Here is an 18,591-nt window from a genome sequence, read left to right as displayed (position 1 = left end):
CACCCTACACGAGAAAACTTTTGAAGTCGCCTTCTGCCACTCTGCAGGAGTGTTAATCAGTGAAGGAAAAAATATAAAAATGCAGCCCTAGAAGGGACTGACTATTCCTGCTGCTGAGGCTGCGGGCGACACTGGGTCATCCTCACGTAACTTTACCAATGCCCGTCAATTCTGACCTATAGCAACTGCTGTTTGGTTTCCTTTTTTTCATTCCCCCACCTCCCCCTGGAGATAACCTATCTAAGCTTCAGTTATTTTCATTGCAAGTCTTCCCTGAGCAAGGAAGGACAATTGATCTGTGATTCTGGAGTGCTTTACTAGAGGTGACCAGCATTTCATTTCCCTCTTGTGGCCTATATTGAGGCAGTCATCTAAGCTCTTTCTCCAAGTTAAATCCTAGACACGGGCAGGGCATACTGCAGTTAAAACGACAGCATTGTATCAGGCTGCAGTTCTTTCACTGATGTCAACAGGGAGCTTGACAGAGCCCTCTCGCACCAGCAGTAGGTCATTTGTTTTAAAGCGTTGCAATCTCTATCTATGGCTCTGAAGACGGCTGTAAGATTGGGGTATTAGTGATTATTGGGGGCAATGGGGCAGACAGGATGGAAACCCTAAATCAGGGAGAAAGAAAAAAAGGTAACATCTGATGACTGTTTCTTTCTAAAGCCAAAAATTAGGTGTTGTGTGTGAGCATGCATTTAATTTTCAGTGTTAGCCAGGACAGCACTAAAATTTTTTCTGAGGCACCTGATCCAAAACTCACTGGAGCCAAGGGGAAGCTTTCTAGGGACTTCAACAGACTATGGAACAGCTGCATTATATTCCTGGCTCTTACTGGAAACAGTGAGGCTATAAGTTTTGAGCGAAGCCCTGTTTTTATGAGCTTTCCAGTTTAGACTGGCAGGACCAAGATCTTATGGATCTGGCCTGGAATTTGCAATCAAACTTTAGGCTTGTTTGAAACTCAGTACCTGACCTTGGAAATTCATCCGTCACTAATCTTTACATGCTGTTTGTGCTTCGTGCACACTTTTTACTCTTTGTCTCTCAGTGGTGCCTGGCAATTGTTCAGAGCTGTCTCAGTTTTTCACCTTGAGTCTTCCCTTGCTGGCTGGATGAGCACAGCAGTATGGGCCATGAAGGAGTGCAAAACCTGGGGGCAAGGAAATGCAGTGTTGGTTTGTGTGAATGTGCCTGAGCACTCCTATAGCCCTTCTAGGCCTATGTAGAGACACACAGAAGAAGGAGCCTGAATAATGTATGTCTTTATTTAAGCTATACTTGGTAACATATTATTTCCTCTCCATTTCACTGCTGGCAGTTAGCTTGGCACTCAAGAATTAAGGACAGATTACAGTGATTTTCTTCTGAGCTCTGCTTATCAGTGGGGCTCCAAGGATGAGCCTGATTCGGAGGCACTGCATGGTGGGTAAATGGACAGTCATGGAGACACAGTCTTCCAGGAACACTTGGGCATCTGAGATACCCCCTGCATATCAATCCTCTCCCTCACCAATGTTGTTTAATTCATCATCCAATGAACCGCACGGCTAACATGCCGTAGCTAAAAGTGGTCCCAAATGACTTGCATCTACAGGAAAGCAGAATACCTGCACTCTCACGATTCTCTCCTGGGAGACTGAGGATCCTCTGTTTAGAGGACTTTGAGGTTTTTTTTTTTCCTTTCATTTGTTACCGCAGCTGGAATAACATTTTAAAAAGTAATGGCAATTTTTCAAAAGCAATATTTCAAAGAAATTGCTCTGGTCACTAGTGGTTTGCAATCCAGTTGTGACTGTCCCTGGAGTAGAATGAAAGAAGAAAAAAGCCCAACTAGAAATATAACTGGAGGGACTACTATTTAGATCAGGGAAGATCAGTTGTGTGTTTGCAGAGAGGGAGAAGGGAGAGATGATATATACAGGTGGTCAATATGAGTCAGGAATTTTAACACGCAAACAGCTTTAGCTTGAAGAAGAAGGTGTCCTATACAGTACATAAGATACAGAGCACATGGACTCCTGCCACGTAGACCCCTCACGTATACAGTGCTCCCAGCAGTGATGGACAGCAGAACCTCCTGTAGCTAACTCGCTACGGTCACAGGACAACTTCACTGTACAATAACTGAGAGTCACTATACACAAAACCTCAGCCTGCAGATCGCAGTGGGTTGAGCCAATTCATCCTGCTTCCCTAGGACTGGCATTTCATGATGTCTGTGTTCACTGCAGTCAAGTTCCTCTGTGGTCTCTGGAGCACAGAGACGTGTTGTCTCAGCGGTGCAACATGAAAGGCCACGTGCGAGAGAGAGCCTGCCAGCTACGGACCCCGCGTTACCAGCCTCACAGAAAGGGAGACCAAACACCCACTTGTGCATCAGGCTAGGACAAGAGTGTCACGTTATCTACAGGGGTGGGATAGGAAAAGAAGAGCGGGGGCTGGACTCTGCAGGAAGCTGAACATCATCCAGGAAAGCACATTCTTAACTTTAAGCATATGAATAGTCTACCAGAGTTAAGGGGATTAGTCACATGCTCCAAGTAAAGCACATGCTTAGGCGCTTCGCCAGAGCAGAGCTGAGGGATGGGGTCAAGCCCCTTAATGCTGGGATCACAGCTAACAGATTTCTAATTAACTACGCCTCAAACTAGAAAACCAGACACTAGTCAAAAAGCTAGAATCTCTGTTCAGAAAGATATTTCAAAGCCTCCCAAAAATGCAGAAACTCAGACTAGATGGGAGTGTGCTTTGGCTCAGGATAGATGGAGACACTAAGCACTGCAAATTTGGATTTGGATGTATTTTGAGTCAACCCTGCTCTAAAGATGAGTCTGAGCCAACAGAAAGCGTGGTGGGGCTGTGAGCCCCCTTCAAGGGTATCGAAGCACGCAGGGCTCCTCCCAGCTCTGCGAGTAGCACGGAGGGAAATGCACAATATCCCAAGGGGGTTTTGCCCTTATTTGAGGCAAAGATGAGAGAAGTGGTGTTTGGAGAAATGGTCCCTTTGGGGATCCAGTTTGAGATTAAGGTTATATGATCATCTGCTGCTTCAGACACTTACTCCCATAGTTTTTAAGATGCTTCACAGCCACACAGGCCTTAGAGAGCCTATGCTATAGTGAGTGAAAAGTCACAGAACTGGCCTAAAGATCCAGGGTTTACACTTTTCTGTTGTAAAGAAAAATAATCATAACCCTCTGCCACCATCGCCACACACAGACAAACGCACAGGCTCATATACAGCGTGTAAACCAACACCATCAGAGAATACTTCATCAAGGCAGAACTATTTTCATGCCAGCTGCAGAAAGAAAGCAAAGCTTTGAGAATCCATGAAAGAGCAAAATTATTTCCATTTCTCTAAATCTTACTGCTATACCTCTTTCAAAACTGTATCTGTAAAAGAATACACCCTGTGACCAGTCACGGGCCACACCAGACCGTACATGGTCACAGGAGCTCTCGTACTGCTTTCCTTGCCGCAGGGCCTGATGGTGGATTGCAGCTAGATACCTCTGTGCCCTTTAGTTTACCTGAGTCACTCCAGGTATCTGTATCCACATGAAACACCTTCCCTATCGCACTCAGCACTGCAGAGGAGGAAGAAAGTTTGTGTTCAAAGCTGTTTTAATGAAACAATTACCATCTTTCTAAAGCATTAATCTCTTAATAAGAAGTTGTTTTTTCTCAAAATTGTTCATATTTTGAAAAATTTCACAAATTTTTTTATAGGTCTCTTTTGGCTTTCAGTTATTGATTTTCTGCTTTCAGTTTTCATTTAGCTTTCCAAGAGCTGTTTTTATTTTTGATTTCCTTCTTCACTCCAGTAGTAATTCATCAGCCTCCTTACCTAGTAGGCACTTGCACAGTCAAATGGTTTCAAAGCTTTTCAAAACCACTCTATTTGAAAACCTTGCCAGAAAAAAGAAATAAACCAATGTACTTAAAAAGGAAGTTTCTTCAAGAGGCATTTTCAACATGAATAAATAAATACTTTCTCCAGTCAGATCTAATGGAGAATGAAATGACAAAACTTCAGTTGCCAGGGATGACACTTCAGTGGCAACACACTGGCTTGGCAGCTGGCATTGGCATGTTTGGGGAATTTGTAGACCGGAGAAAGCAAAAGCCAGGTAGTTGAGCAAGAATGAAAGAAACTCAAATCTACCCTACTCCAAAATGCCCTCCAGAAACTTCATTTCTTTGGGCACTGTTAATAAAGCAACATCATCACACAAGGTGTAACGAGGAGGGGAAGCAGGGCTGCAAGGGGAATGGCTGGCTATGCAATTGTATTGCATAAGAATTCTTTGTTGGTTGGATTTTTTTAACCGAGCAAAATACTGTTTCTTGCCACCTGTGTAAAAGGCATGACCTGGAAATTTCTGTGGAGTAGGCACAGTTTCAACAGGTTGCCTCCTTCTCCTGGTAAGTTTTTGTAGATGCAGAGGATGATTTTTGTTGACTAATGAGGACTGATGGCATGCAGCTATCATGTAAGAAAGGATTGCTGGTACTATCCCTGAATTAAGAGCATGTTGGGTTGGGTTGGTTTTGGGGAGGCCTTTTTTCTTTGCCCTGTCTCCCTTTGCCTGTGTGTTTGTCAGTGGTACCCTCACTCCTGCATATGGCCATTCGGTCATCGCCTCTTCAGACTCCGTTTGGTTGCACCCTTGGCCCTTGGCCCCACCTTCCCCTCAGCCACTGTTATCCTGCAAGGACCCGCTGCCCTCAGCCAAAATGCTTTGCTTCCCCTAATGGCATTCACCCGCCTCTCCAGACTTCGCTGTCCCTTTAGTTCTTCTGGGACCTATGACCTGAACGATGGGAAGAGCAGACTGAAGGAAAAAGGGGACAACGGGAAGAGGAGGAGCAGGAAAAAGAGAAAGACAAAAAAAGAGAGAGAGAGAGAGTCCCATTTGTGGATTCGCAATTATATCATACAACACTTGAGCTCATGGGAAATGGATCTCTGTTCTCTGCATCTGACCTTTCCGCTTCCATCTGTACACAGTTCTCCCAGATGGAGAGTGGAGATGTCCAGTGAACCGGGGCAGTTTCCAAAGACAAGATGTGGGAAGGTCTTATTTGGCATACATGAACACAACAAGAGGCGTCTCTTACTTCTCCCTTACAAAAATTAGCTCCCCTTTTCTCCTCGGCAATGGCTTTTGCCCAGTTGTCTTAAACGTCTGAAATGGAAACTCAATGAAATCCCACTCCAGCAAATACCTGGGAAGAACAACTGCCAGGGCTCCCCCCACCTCCCTTCTCCCTGGTCGGTCTTCACTTGGATCCACCATCCTGAACTCTCAGATGCTCCGTGAAAACAAAAAAACATCCTGAAATTCACCAGAGGAGACATGCTGTCTCAGACCTGACGGCTTTCCTCACGCTTCTGCAGTGGCGGTGCCTCAGTCTTGGGCCACAAACACAGCATGGATGGTTTAGTGGACAATCACATTGCAATGTTTTAAATTTTTCTTTTTCTTAAAAAAAAAATAAATAAAAGAAGAGGGAAGAAAAATTTATACACACATGTATCACAGCATTTTCAAAAGGCCTTCTGCTGCATTTACGTTAGCAGTTCAGCCTCAGTTGTAAGCCTGGATGTAAGGCAGCTGGAAGATTAAAACCGCATTGTTGGAAAGTCCGCTGAGATGTCCTCATGGAGTTTTTTTGTTGTTTTCTGTTTTTATTTTGTTATATCTGTTTATTATTATTATTATTTTCACTTGTTTGCTTCTCTCTAAAGTTTGGCAGGCAAAGAGAAAACGCTTTTCTGCTTTTCCCCACACATTCTGTCCATTTTGTTTTCTGTGTTTTAAGCAAAAAAAACCCAAAAAACCCCAAAACCAATGACAGGGCAGGCTTCTGTCATTTTGTTTTAAGAAAGAAAAAGAAAGTGGGTGGGTTTCTGATAATGGCCTTGAGGAGGTACATTGTAGAGGTGGCTCAAATGCTTGATTTGTTCCTTTGCTTGCTGTTTGCATTTTCCCTTCTGTCAGCAATGGACAGGTTTTTTGTCCCCCCCCATCCCACCCTCCATGTCCTGTACAGATTCTGGTTCCAGATCCCCCACACGGACCCCCTGTTCCCCTTCCCAAATGGCAGTAGGTAGGTGCAACTGGATGTTCATTCAACCTCTAAGGTATGATGCTGAAGTTAAGAGTTGGATGGAAGAGCCATGTGAGAGAAAAGCTTTCCCATCGCTGTGAGAAAGAACGAAGCAACACAGAGTCCGGTGGACATGTGAGTGCCGTGTTGGACTCAGCTCTACCTTGGCACTGGCATTAGTTTGAGATATTATATATATATATATAATTATATATACATATATATGCATGTATAGGTATACATAGACATATATATATATATGAATGTGTGTGTGTGTTTGCTGTTTGTCTTAGCACACTGTCCCATTCTCAGGTCTAGATTTGGGGCAGTTGGTCCTGGGGACAGGTTGGACAGAAGGGGCCAGAGTGCAGAAGAAGCCAGAGATAAGAGTGAGGCCCAGGCCCCCCCACGCACAGAACATGGACCAGCCATAGCCATGGCTGATGTCGTCGGGAAGTCCGTACAGGTAGCGGGGATAGCGGGAGAGCTCAAAGTTGATTCCAGCCACGCACGTGCACAGTGAAATGATGCAGAAGGTTCCTGGAGGAGAGTGGGAAGGGGAGAAGGAGGGAGGAAAAAAACAAAGAGAAGTTAGAAGAGTGATAGACATACCACTTTCCAAGTCGCCTGAGAAGAGCTGGTGCAAGCAGTAAGGAAATACCTAAGGGAAGATGTTTGGATAGAAAGTGGCTTAGTCTAGTGGCTCCACAGGGAAAGAACTGAGTGCCACCAGAGCCTTGAATATTGAACTGATGCTGAACAGAGCTGTATGGAGAGACTTCAACAGGAACAGTTTTTTCAATATGAGCACTCCCTTGGGAACCAGAATGCTTCACGAAACCATTGATTTTTCTGGAATTTTGCTTTAGACAAATACAGAATGAATCATCACATTTCAGTATTTTTTTTGAGGGGAAAAAAAGTTTGCATTTTTTGTTTAATTTCAATTCTTCAGTGATGGATTTTATAGAAGAAAATATTACAAAATACTTGACATATTCTGGCTCTGTTGAAACGTACATTTGAAATGACTTGGGAGATTTTTTCAGACTTTTCTTATATCAAAATCTAAAATCTTTCATTATACACTCCCCTTTTAAATACCACCATCAAAATCTTAAAATCCCTCACAAAATTCAGGTTCTACCCTCTGCATGACTCCAGTCCCAATCTAGATGCCCTCTGCAGTAGTGGGGAAATCTTCAAAATATCCTGTTCTTGTTTTCCATCTCTGCAGCAATATTTCATTTCTTCCTGAGAGCACTGCGAGGACAGGCTTCATAACTCTGTCAGGTGGTAAGTGTTATGGAAAGACACACATATCAGATGAGGCTGAACCTTAGCCCACCCAGATGAGTCTAATTTTGATCTTTGGCCTCCAGCTTCATCAAAGCTAAACTCTGAGCTCCTGAAATGTCATAGTTGCCACCCACACATGGAATAATAGATAGCTACAGACACTACGCGCCTGTCTCAAGAGATAACAACTAAAGTCAACATAAAGTTGGTAGTTTATTTTTCCTCTCCAGTTCCTCCCTATGTGGGCCTCTCTGAGTTGCCTTGGAGAGCCCTGGGCACAGAAGGCAACCTACAGGACACATGCTATAGTAACACGCATGGTCAGCCCCGTGTGTTGTCCCACTGTTCATGCACACATCAGTAGCATGCTACATGTGCTACGTGTGCAGCGTGTCCTGCATCTGTTCACTAGCAGCTGCTGGCAAGGAATCTCCTACTCCTCCTGGTCCCATCCCTAAGATAGCATGATCCTCTAAAGCAGTCACAGCCAGCCTGGTTTTAGTGTCAAGCTCCTTTCCTCTGGTGTCCTTGCCTCCTTTTAATCCTTCCTGCCTCCTCCTGCTTCTCTTCTACAACACTTTTCCTGTTGTTTCTCTGCTGCTTTGCTTTTTTTAGTTGCAGTTGTATTGAAGAAATGGATTTTACATTCCCCACTACGCAGACACAGGTAAGATTATGTGGTGAATTCACCTGCAACTAGTCTCAGAAACTGGGGGCATTTGTAGGAGCATATGTACACCACCAGAAATGTGTGGACTTTCTACCATACCCACCTCTTTTACTTAGTGGGAACATCACACAGGTCTAGAATCTGCAGGCAAATCTCTATCACGGACCTGCAGTGAGACCACCGTCACGGCCCTCTCTCTGTTCCCTGTTCTGATCATTGGTTTGTCTATTTGGACTGTCTTTTCTCCAATGTGTTTTGGAGTGCCACTTGTAGGTATTCTCTGTTGTACAGGTCAGGGAATGTGGGAACTCTGGGTGCCTCCCCTAATGCCATATATAGCTGCCAGATGGCCCAGGTTATTCATAAGTACTCATATTATGATAGTGCCACAGGGTACAGTCAGGACCAGTGAGCTGCTGCGGTAGGTACTATGCCTATTTAAATGAAAATGACCTTCTTGCCTCTCACCAGCACCCAATCAGTCTATAGTCAGTGCTCTGGACTTAGTGCAAGTGGACTTAGTGGACTTAGTGCCCTTGACTTCTGGTCAAGTGCAAAAGCCTTGTGAGACCCCAGGCTCTGGAGCTGTCTTCAGAGATGCCCTACGCTGCTTCGAAGCACAGAGCGGGATAAACGGGGAGGTCTCCCTCCCAGAATCCCTTACTCAAAAATCAGGTTGGTTGATTAGCAACCACACACCTCTTTCCATGTTTTACCATGTCACTTAGGTTAGTCAGTAACATGAAGGTGTCTGGCAAGAACATGGTTGTTCCCTGTGTGACATGTCAACATGACTAGTACATTGTGGTATCGGGAAAAAAAGGATCCATCAGAGCCACTGTGCTCTGAACCAAGCTCTGTGGTTCATTTCAAATGGCTGTGGTTAGAAAATGACATGAAAGGCCTCTCTTTGCTAGCAAGAACATGATAATTTCAGCTCTCTTGAAATGTAAGATTGTTAAGAGAGGTGGGTGGGAAAATCTGTGCGGCCAGACTGAAGCTGCATTTGCTAAGTACAAAAGGAAAGGAAATAACTTTGGATTTCAAATACTCCCTGTGCTTTCATGCTTTGTCTTGCCTATTTTGATTATAAGCTCTTCAATGTAAGGAGCATTGCTTACTCTTTGTATTCGAACAGTGCCCAATATATTGGCACTCCACCTTGCTGGGGGTATTCTGCCCCATAACAAATGAACAATAAAGAAGAATGAGTAACAACAATAGAGAATAAAGCAATTCATGAGCATGAGACTTCTTTAAGAAAAGGCTGCCCCTGTCCTGCCCCTTCACTGGAGAATGTGCTTATCCCGCGATGATAGATAATGACCGCCGTGCACAACGTTAGAGGATGCATAGCATGGTCCTCAGCCAGTCACTGGGGTGCTTCTGCAGGATGTCTTGTACTGCACAGGTTTATCAGCCTCCCTAGTGCTATTCATTACAGGCACAAAAAATGCCATTTTATACCACCTGGAGGAATCTTTATGGCCATTATACGAGTCCTATGTGTTGTTTGTATTCAGCCGAGCAAGGAAGTTCCCACTTGTAGTTAATCTAGCCTCTCACCAGGAGGGTTACTGATGAAAACTGACTATGGTTACTACCTCAGGACTGTTTGGTAGCTTTTCCTCATGAATTGGCAATCACAACACAAAGGATCATCCTTGCAAATTGCACAATTTTTGGTCATCGTAGTGAAAGAGTCATGGTTGGAAGGGATGCAGAGACTGAGCTTACTCTTGGAAATGCAGCCTCTCCTAGTCCAGGTAAGACACAGAGCTGGGATGGCAGGAGGAGGGAGGCTGTTGCTCCTGCCCATGACACTGCCTGCACGATGGACATGGCGCTTCAGAGGCAGCAGGATTGCAGTAAGTCATGAGTATCCCCAGCCCTGAGATTCTTTCTCTCCCCAGAAAATAAACTGAACCCTTATTTACTTTCCTGGTAGGCTCTTGCCATCAGTGAGGTGCCCCCCTACATGTGCACTAATGCCCCAGATCCCCAGGCAGCTGTAGCAATACGAACTTTTCTTTCTTTGTGAAAAACACTTCCCATAACTCTGGCCTGAGCAGACGACCAGACCTGGTCGTCCAAGGCTCGGCACTTGCGCTGTGGCACTGGCACACAGAATGGGAATGACAGGCAGTAATAAGAGCTCACCGGGGATGTGCTGGTATGTGAGCTGGACAGGGGAGATAAAGACCATCTCCTTCAGCAGCTGGGGAGAGCAGAAAGCAAAGTCCTTTGTGCTGGGATTTACACGTTATCATCCTAAGTGAAACATTAATGAATAAGACAAGGCAACAGCGGCGTTTTTGACAAAGGAAATTCACGTGTCACTGCGAAATGCTTCAGTCAGGTGAGAGATGAAATTTCATGTAAAGCCGTGTCTGTGCCACAGAAACTGCTGTTTGACATGTAGTCAAACCTCCACCCTGACTCCTCATCAGACAGCCACCCTTCCTCTCAGGCTGGTTTTGACAGTGCCTGTCCTGCTAACGGACTGATAATCAACAGTGGTTTGAGCACCTGAGCTATTAAATACCTCATGGCTGTCTTGCACTTTTCCTTCTTCTATAGTATGGAAGAAGAATATTAAACATTGAACTGAATGTCTCCTCCATTTAGACTGGAAGTTTGTTTAGGACAGAGATTAACTTATTTGCTATATATGTGTATAAGATTCAGGTCCTGCTGTCCTTGCTGCAGGGGCAGACGTGGTCAGGAGAGGGATGGCTGGGAAAGGTAGTATTCTGTGTGGATTATGAGTCAGAGCCCTTTGCTGTAGCTGTTCTTAAGCATGGTTGTATCAAGAAGACCTGTGGGCCTCTGCTGCTAGGAATTTTTTTTTTTCCATAAACATCTCTTTTCTTTCTGATCAGCCCGGCTGTGCGAGGGGCTGCAATTCCTCCATTTGCAGTTTTCAAACCTCACCTCCAGGGGAGAGCAGAACTGCTTGTGAGTGAACTGATTTAAACACAAGCAGGCTCAAACCATCCATACCAAATATGTTTGAATTTTGCCTCATGCTAGTGCCCACCTGAACCCTGTCAGAAGCCACATCCTTTGCCTACAGAGCCTGCAGGCTCGGCTTCCAGAGCAATAGAGCTTGAGGGATTTCACAGGGTCCATGGTGTTTTGTGAGACAAGAACTGCTGCCTTTCTTAGATACGCTGCAAACGAAGGTGAGCCTTCGTGGTGCTGGTGTGCAAACAGACCCCGCTATCAGGAGCTTCATCTAAACATCCCTGTCCCCAGTATTAGGGATGAGGAGTCTGACTGTAGCTGTGTCCACCCCTTCAGCTGGCTGGTGCCGTCCCCTGCCCCGCGACACAGGAACTGACCATATGGGCACTCCTTTCCTTTAAACCATCATTGGAGGCAATTTCAGGTAACGACTTCTCTTGGCTTGGAAAGGTACCGGGTCATTTGTGTAGTCCTTCACTCTGCCATGTCTGGAGGAGCAAAAACTTCTTATCTCACCAGAACACAGTTTATAGGAGTCCACCTCACTATGCCTTCAGGGAAAGAGGGAAAGAAAAGAAAAAATACCTTTGGTGGATGTCCTCACCTTAAGAAGACACCATCAATTTGAATCCAAATCCAAAAAAGCCAGTCATTAAAATCACAGAATCACAGAATCACAGAATCATATAGGTTGGAAAGACCTTTAAGATCATCGAGTCCAACCGTAAACCTAACACTACCAAGACCACCACTACACCATGTCCCTAAGCACCTCATCCAAATGTCTTTTAAGTACTTCCAGGGATGGCGACTCAACCACTTCCCTGGGCAGCCTGTTCCAATGCTTGATAACCCTTTCAGTGAAGAAAAATTTCCTAATATCCAGTCTAAACCTCCCCTGGCGCAACTTGAGGCCATTTCCTCTCATCCTATCACTTGTTACCTGGGAGAAGAGACCGACCCCCACCTCGCTACAACCTCCTTTGAGGCAGTTGTAGAGAGCCATAAGGTCTCCCCTCAGCCTCCTTTTCTCCAGGCTAAACAGTCCCAGCTCCCTCAGCCGCTCCTCATCAGACTTGTGCTCCAGACCCTTCACCAGCTTCGTTGCCCTTCTCTGGACACGCTCCAGCACCTCAATGTCTCTCTTGTAGTGAGGGGCCCAAAACTGAACACAGTATTCGAGGTGCCAAGTACAGGGGCACGATCACTTCCCTAGTCCTGCTGGCCACACTATTCCTGATACAAGCCAGGATGCCATTGGCTTTCTTGGCCATCTGGGCACACTGCTGGCTCATGTTCAGGCGGCTGTCGACCAACACCCCCAGGTCCTTTTCTGCCAGGCAGCTTTCCAGCCACTCTTCCCCAAGCCTGCAGCGTTGCATGGGGTTGCTGTGGCCCAAGTGCAGGACCTTGCACTTAGCCTTGACCTGGGCACCAAGCCCACCACTGAGACCCACCTCTCTACAAATAATTTTTTTTATTATTTGGGAAACATTTCTTCCATGTCTGACAGAACGATGCTTGTCTTCTCCCTTTCCCCAAAACCAGGCAGAAATGACTCACGAACTAACTGTGCTGTCAGATGTACAAAGTAAACAAACTAAGAAAACCTGATTCTTTTCCCCTTCTGTTTTTTGCAGAGATAGAAATGTCAAGTATTACTTATAAAACCACCAGTAGATAAAAAGAGAAACACAAAGGTATGGATTTTAAGATGTCCTCTGAAACCAAGCAGTTCTCAAATAAATGCGAATCTCTGCCTTTTAAAGTATTTTTAGTAGCTGCCATTGATGGCAATTTGTGGCCACTAATGTCTTTGGAAGGAGTGCTGTTTATTTAATTATCATCACTTTTTTATTATAGGGTTATAGGGGAAAAAAATCTCACAAGTGAAACAACATTATCTTTACTTTCTCTCTGCCCTACTAGCTTTTACTATTTTCAAGGTACATCAAACAAACAAATAAAATGAGGTCTGATCTTAAAGTGGAGTGTGTACCATTAGCTATTTAAATTATATCACAATCAAATGAAATTATTAAAGAATAAACCGAATTCTCTCCCAACACAGTGATGACAAAAGCCTTTTGGAGGGAGCAGCTTTGCAGTAGACTCCTTCTGTGCATGGATTAAACGCCTCAGCAGCACGCAGCTCTTGAGAACACTTTATTGCTCTGTGCATACACGCATAGAATATAAATTATTGCTTAATTATGTACTGTTCCAGCAGAAGCAGCTTGCAGCATCACCGATAGGTTGCAGAATAGCAAGGGGTTTACTGGAAAATTGCCCTTATAAAAAAAGCCGAGATGGAAAGAGAAGTCTGACTGGGTGATGGAGATCCAGTGCGGTGTCCTTGTGAGACCATAAACCCACATGGGTTGGAACTTAATACATTTTTATTTTATACTAAGAACCAGAGTAAACTGCGGGGTCTATAGCGGTGCTATGATATTGCATTATAGTCTCTGTCAGAATGCGGTTTGCATTTGGCCTTTGGCCTCATGCCTCAAAATGTACCAGCGGCATCCGTAACCCACCAGAGCTGTACACCTGCTGTGTGTTATTTCAGCAGCGGTGCCTGTCTGTTGAATTGCCACTGCACAAGCCGTAATATGTTATGGCATCAAAGGACTATGTATCCTCTGTCACAACTGTAAATACTTAATGGGTACCACCCTTAGGCTGATGTAAATCAGTATAGTATATGGAACAATATTAATCAGTATAGTATATGGAACAATACTACAGCACTTGAGAGCTCATCTCCAGTTTGCTGTGCTGGTACAACTGACAGTCAGAATATATTGCACGTTATAGCACCCTGCAGATTGGCACATGGTGACATTTCTGCTATCGTATCCCACGGTGCATGGGACTGCGCCAAGAGTGGATACCCATGCTGTGTACTAGCACAGCCGTTGAGCACCAGCTATGAGCAAGTACCCTCTGAAGTTATGAGCTGGCACGTAAGGCAAAAGCAACACTACTTAGCTAAAGGCACGTTGTCTTGATGAAATGGGATAGGGAGAAAGAGGGGAGTTGAGCAAAGCCTGGGTTGAATAACCCTCTGATTACTTTAGCAATGGTGATCCTATGCCCCACCCAAAATAACCGAGCAATAATAAAGGGACTTGACTACAGCCATTAAGCAAACATAATGGCTGATGAACTTGCAGCCACAACAGAGGAGGCAGCAAAAATTGTGCCCGTTGTAGTAGTGGGATGTGATTCAGTATTTTACTGGGAGCAGAAGGGAGAGAAAGTCAGAAGGTCTCTTAAAGTCAAAATGAAGAACCAACCTAATCACAGGTTAGTTAAATTATCCCATCCCTGTGCTGACAAACACCACGCTCGGCAACAGACAGAGGCTGCCGGCAGGTTTGCTTCATCCCCTGCAGTATGGACCTCCCAGGATGGCCCAGGCAGAGCTAAAAGATTAAACTGAAAGGAGCACTGGAGGTCTGAGCAAACTCGAGTGACTCCATCACATCTCAGATTTGCCAGATGACAAGACTTATAAGTTTAGTATCAAACTGTACCTCAGGCAGGTGCTTCCCAGCCTAGGGTTTGTCAAAGCTGAAGAGAAACTTGTGGGGTCAGGTTGGGTTTGCCTTGTCACATGGCATCTCCCATAGCATGGAGAATCCATGCACCACATTGCATTTGGTCTTTTAGCAACAGGTCATTCCGCCTCTCTCCACATAAGGTCTTTTTCTTCCAGTCAAAAAATTGAACCTCTCTCAGAAGGAACCTCAGAAGGAGCCTCAGAGGGTTTGTGGAATCCTTCTTTTGTAGGAAACCTTAAATTGCTGAAAAGTCTTCAGACAGATGTTCTTCAAGACAAGTGAGACTGGAGAACAGACACAGCACAAACAACTTCAGTGCAGCCTTCTTCCATGTTGCCTAGTGTATGCCACTAAAAATACTCTTAGAGAATACAGAATCACAGAATCACAGAATCATGTAGGTTGGAAAAGACCTTTAAGATCATTGAGTCCAACCGTAAACCTAACGCTACCAAGACCACCACTAAACCATGTCCCTAAGCACCTCATCCAAATGTCTTTTAAGTACTTCCAGGGATGGCGACTCAACCACTTCCCTGGGCAGCCTGTTCCAATGCTTGATAACCCTTTCAGTGAAGAAAAATTTCCCAATATCCAGTCTAAACCTCCCCTGGCTCAACTTGAGGCCATTTCCTCTCATCCTATCACTTGTTACCTGGGAGAAGAGACCGACCCCCACCTCGCTACAACCTCCTTTGAGGCAGTTGTAGAGAGCCATAAGGTCTCCCCTCAGCCTCCTTTTCTCCAGGCTGAACAACCCCAGCTCCCTCAGCCGCTCCTCATCAGACTTGTGCTCCAGACCCTTCACCAGCTTCGTTGCCCTTCTCTGGACATGCTCCAGCACCTCAATGTCTCTCTTGTAGTGGGGGGCCCAAAACTGAACACAGTATTCGAGGTGCGGCCTCACCAGTGCCCAGTACAGGGGCATGATCACTTCCCTAGTCCTACTGGCCACGCTATTTTTGATACAAGCCAGGATGCCATTGGCTTTCTTGGCCACCTGGGCACACTGCTGACTCATATTCGGGCAGCTGTCAACCAACACCCCCAGGTCCTTTTCCAGCCACTCTTCCCCAAGCCTGTAGCGTTGCATGGGGTTGCTGTGGCCCAAGTGCAGGACCTTGCACTTGGCCTTGTTGAACCCCATACAATTGACCTTGGCCCATCAATCCAGCCTGTCCATGTCCCTCTGTAGAGCCTTCCTCCCCTCAAGCAGATCGACACTCCCGCACAACTTGGTGTCATCTGCAAACTTACTGAGGGTGCACTCGATCCCCTCGTCCAGATCATTGATAAAGATATTAAATAGAACTGGCCCCAAAACAGAGCCCTGGGGAACACCACTTGTGACTGGCCGCCAACTGGAGTAAACTCCATTCACCACCACTCTTTGGGCCTGGCCATCCAGCCAGTTCTTAACCCAGCGAAGAGTACACCCGTCCAAGCCGTGAGCAGCCAGTTTCTCCAGGAGAGTGCTGTGGGAAACCGTGTCAAAGGCTTTGCTGAAGTCTGGATAGACAACATCCACAGCCTTTCCCTCATCCACTAGGTGGGTCACGTTGTCGTAGAAAGAGATCAGGTTGGTTGATCAATACTTTCAGGGCTGAAAGGACAGAGTTACTCGCATGCCTTTTTAATCCTTTTCTTTGCTGAAGGCACTACTAAAGAAGCCATTGGGAGCTCTGGGTGATGGTGGTGGCTACCTGATTTGGATATTTTCCCCTTCAGGTGTTGGAGAGAAGCCTAGCCATTCATTTTTTCAAGTGACAAAAGGACTCTTTGGTTGTACAACTTTCAGTTGTTTGTACTGAATGTGAGCTGAGGATCTTTGCTGCAAAAGGCTCTGGGCTCTATTACTATTTCCCTGAGCTGAACTGCCAGGAACAGAAAAATCCTTTCTGTATGTGCTAAGTAATACAGTTATCGAGATATAATAGCCAGAAATCAAAATAAGATATAATTGTCTTGTCAACAAGGACCACTGGATGCAGGCACCGCTATGAAGTTTACATCATTCACGTGAATGCTTGCAAGCAACAAACTACCCTGACCCCTTTGGTACTGCCTTAAAGGGTCACATGCTGAAATCTTCTTTCCTGTTGCAGAGGAAATACCTCTGAAACCTCTGCAGGCCATACAAGTACATAGGCATGACTTAACTCTGTAACCCTTGGAAGAGCCAGGTTGGGCAGAAACGAGGAAGGCCCCACTCATCTAGTTTCTGCCAGGTCCAGCTGCTTTTTCTGTGGAATTTCCAGTGGCCAGCTGGACTCTGTCCAGGCAGATTAGACCAAGTAAGCATAGCAGTGATTTGTCCAAGGGGAATGTTGTTTTTCTAAGTTGACAACCTGAGGAGCCGAGAAGCTGAATCTAAGCCTTGCTTCATCCTCTGCATTTAACAACATCTGCCACACACAGAAATTTGCTCCGCTTTCTTTCTATAAAGAATTCTTCCTGTCTAGCAAATCATGACAGTATTACTCTTCCTTCTGTTGCATGTGCAGTCTTTCCTCTTTGATACCAGGCACACAAACAACTCAGCAAACATTTTTTTTTTATAAAAACCAACCCAATAATAAATTGGAAAACAAAATGCCAGTTTTGTTTTCATTGTCTTCCTTTGGCCTTGATGCCTCTTGCCATTGGAACACAGAAGCCAGCAACAGATCACAGACCTGGTGACACTATTAAGGGATAAGGAAAAACCACAGAATTTTGAAATACACATAACTTGTTTTCCAGGACTGTGGGTAGGAAAATCTTCTATATTTCTGTCGGATCTGTCTCCCCTACTTTGCTTCTACTTTAATTCACCTCTGTCAGCCCCCCAAAGACCTACTGACATCATTGAGAAGCAAACTAGATTGCATGCCCTTATAGACTATGCTAGGTTTTCTGTTCTCATAACTCTAGAAGGTACCGATACTTCTGCCAGTACCTCCCATCCTGGTGATGGAGAAATTGCAAGTCAGTATAGCTGACTTAAAATGAACACACACAGGAGTATGAATAGTTCTTTTTGTTGAAAAGCCAGACTGAGCTGACTCCTTAATTTACTATATGCCAAGTTCAGGGAGACCGATTTGAGTTAAGACTGAAAACCAATGTTTATAGGTACACATACACTACTTGCCATGTCTTTTGCTCCAGACTATGAGATCTCTGCACCTCATAACGAAGCCTTTCCTCTCCTCCTAAATGCCAGTGCTCTTCTGTGGTCAGGTACAAGGTTGCTGGAATTGCTTGTGTTGGTATTTCTCCCCCAGCGTGCAAGTGCACATCTAGGAGCATCAGAAATGAGCCACAGGAAAAGAAATGCAACACATTTGAAGGTTGACTTTGAAGTCAGCTGATAATGTTTCCATGGAGATCAAATGCTATGGAGTTGACAATGAATTCTCTTGTTGTGCTGTTCCTTCCAGGAAAAAAAACCACCCACCTCTAAATGACTATCCCCTGCAGTACAGCTGTGTTATTGATTTGAAAAAAACATTTCTATATTCCACCCCACCTCCAGTCTCTTATAGAGGTGTTAACTCGTAGGTCCCTGCATTTCAGGACAAGATTTGTCGGTATTGACCTAAAGGATCAGCTAAATTCCTGAGGTATTGCAAAAAATGGCATCTAATGAAAATAGTATTCTGTGAGAAGAAGGACATAACTCTGCTTTCGAACTTATGCTGTAGGGGATGCAAAGAAGGGTGTTATGATTCCCCTTGAGGAGTATTACAACATGAAATTATAAAAGAGCATTTCAGTGGCAGGTATGCAGTGACACACAGAAGCCCGTACAGTGAAAGTAGGTGATCCTTCATATTTCCAGAGTCCCGAAAGTAGGTGATCTTTCATATTTCCAGAGAGTCTCCTATTTTGTTTTCAAAATGGGTGCCAGCATTAATAAATAAATGTCAAATGTGTTCTCAGTGCACCAGTAAGCATGGAGAAGTACTAGAAGTAAAGACA

General features: G+C 44.9%; 1 protein-coding gene across 1 annotated transcript in view; it reads right to left on the bottom strand.

Moving 5' to 3' along the window:
- Positions 1–6,286: 6,286 nt before the first annotated feature.
- TMEM178B (transmembrane protein 178B) overlaps positions 6,287–18,591 on the bottom strand; it is a 226,516-nt gene continuing 214,211 nt past the window's right edge. The window contains exon 5 of the mRNA XM_075503437.1: positions 6,287–6,663. Within this exon, the coding sequence (XP_075359552.1) occupies positions 6,413–6,663 (251 nt within the window). The 3' untranslated portion in view covers positions 6,287–6,412. The remainder of the gene's footprint in view (positions 6,664–18,591) is intronic.

This window comes from Mycteria americana, chromosome 1, assembly GCF_035582795.1.
Source record: "Mycteria americana isolate JAX WOST 10 ecotype Jacksonville Zoo and Gardens chromosome 1, USCA_MyAme_1.0, whole genome shotgun sequence".
NCBI classification, from domain to species: Eukaryota; Metazoa; Chordata; class Aves; order Ciconiiformes; family Ciconiidae; genus Mycteria; species Mycteria americana.
This window is presented reverse-complemented; position numbering and strand designations above follow the sequence as displayed.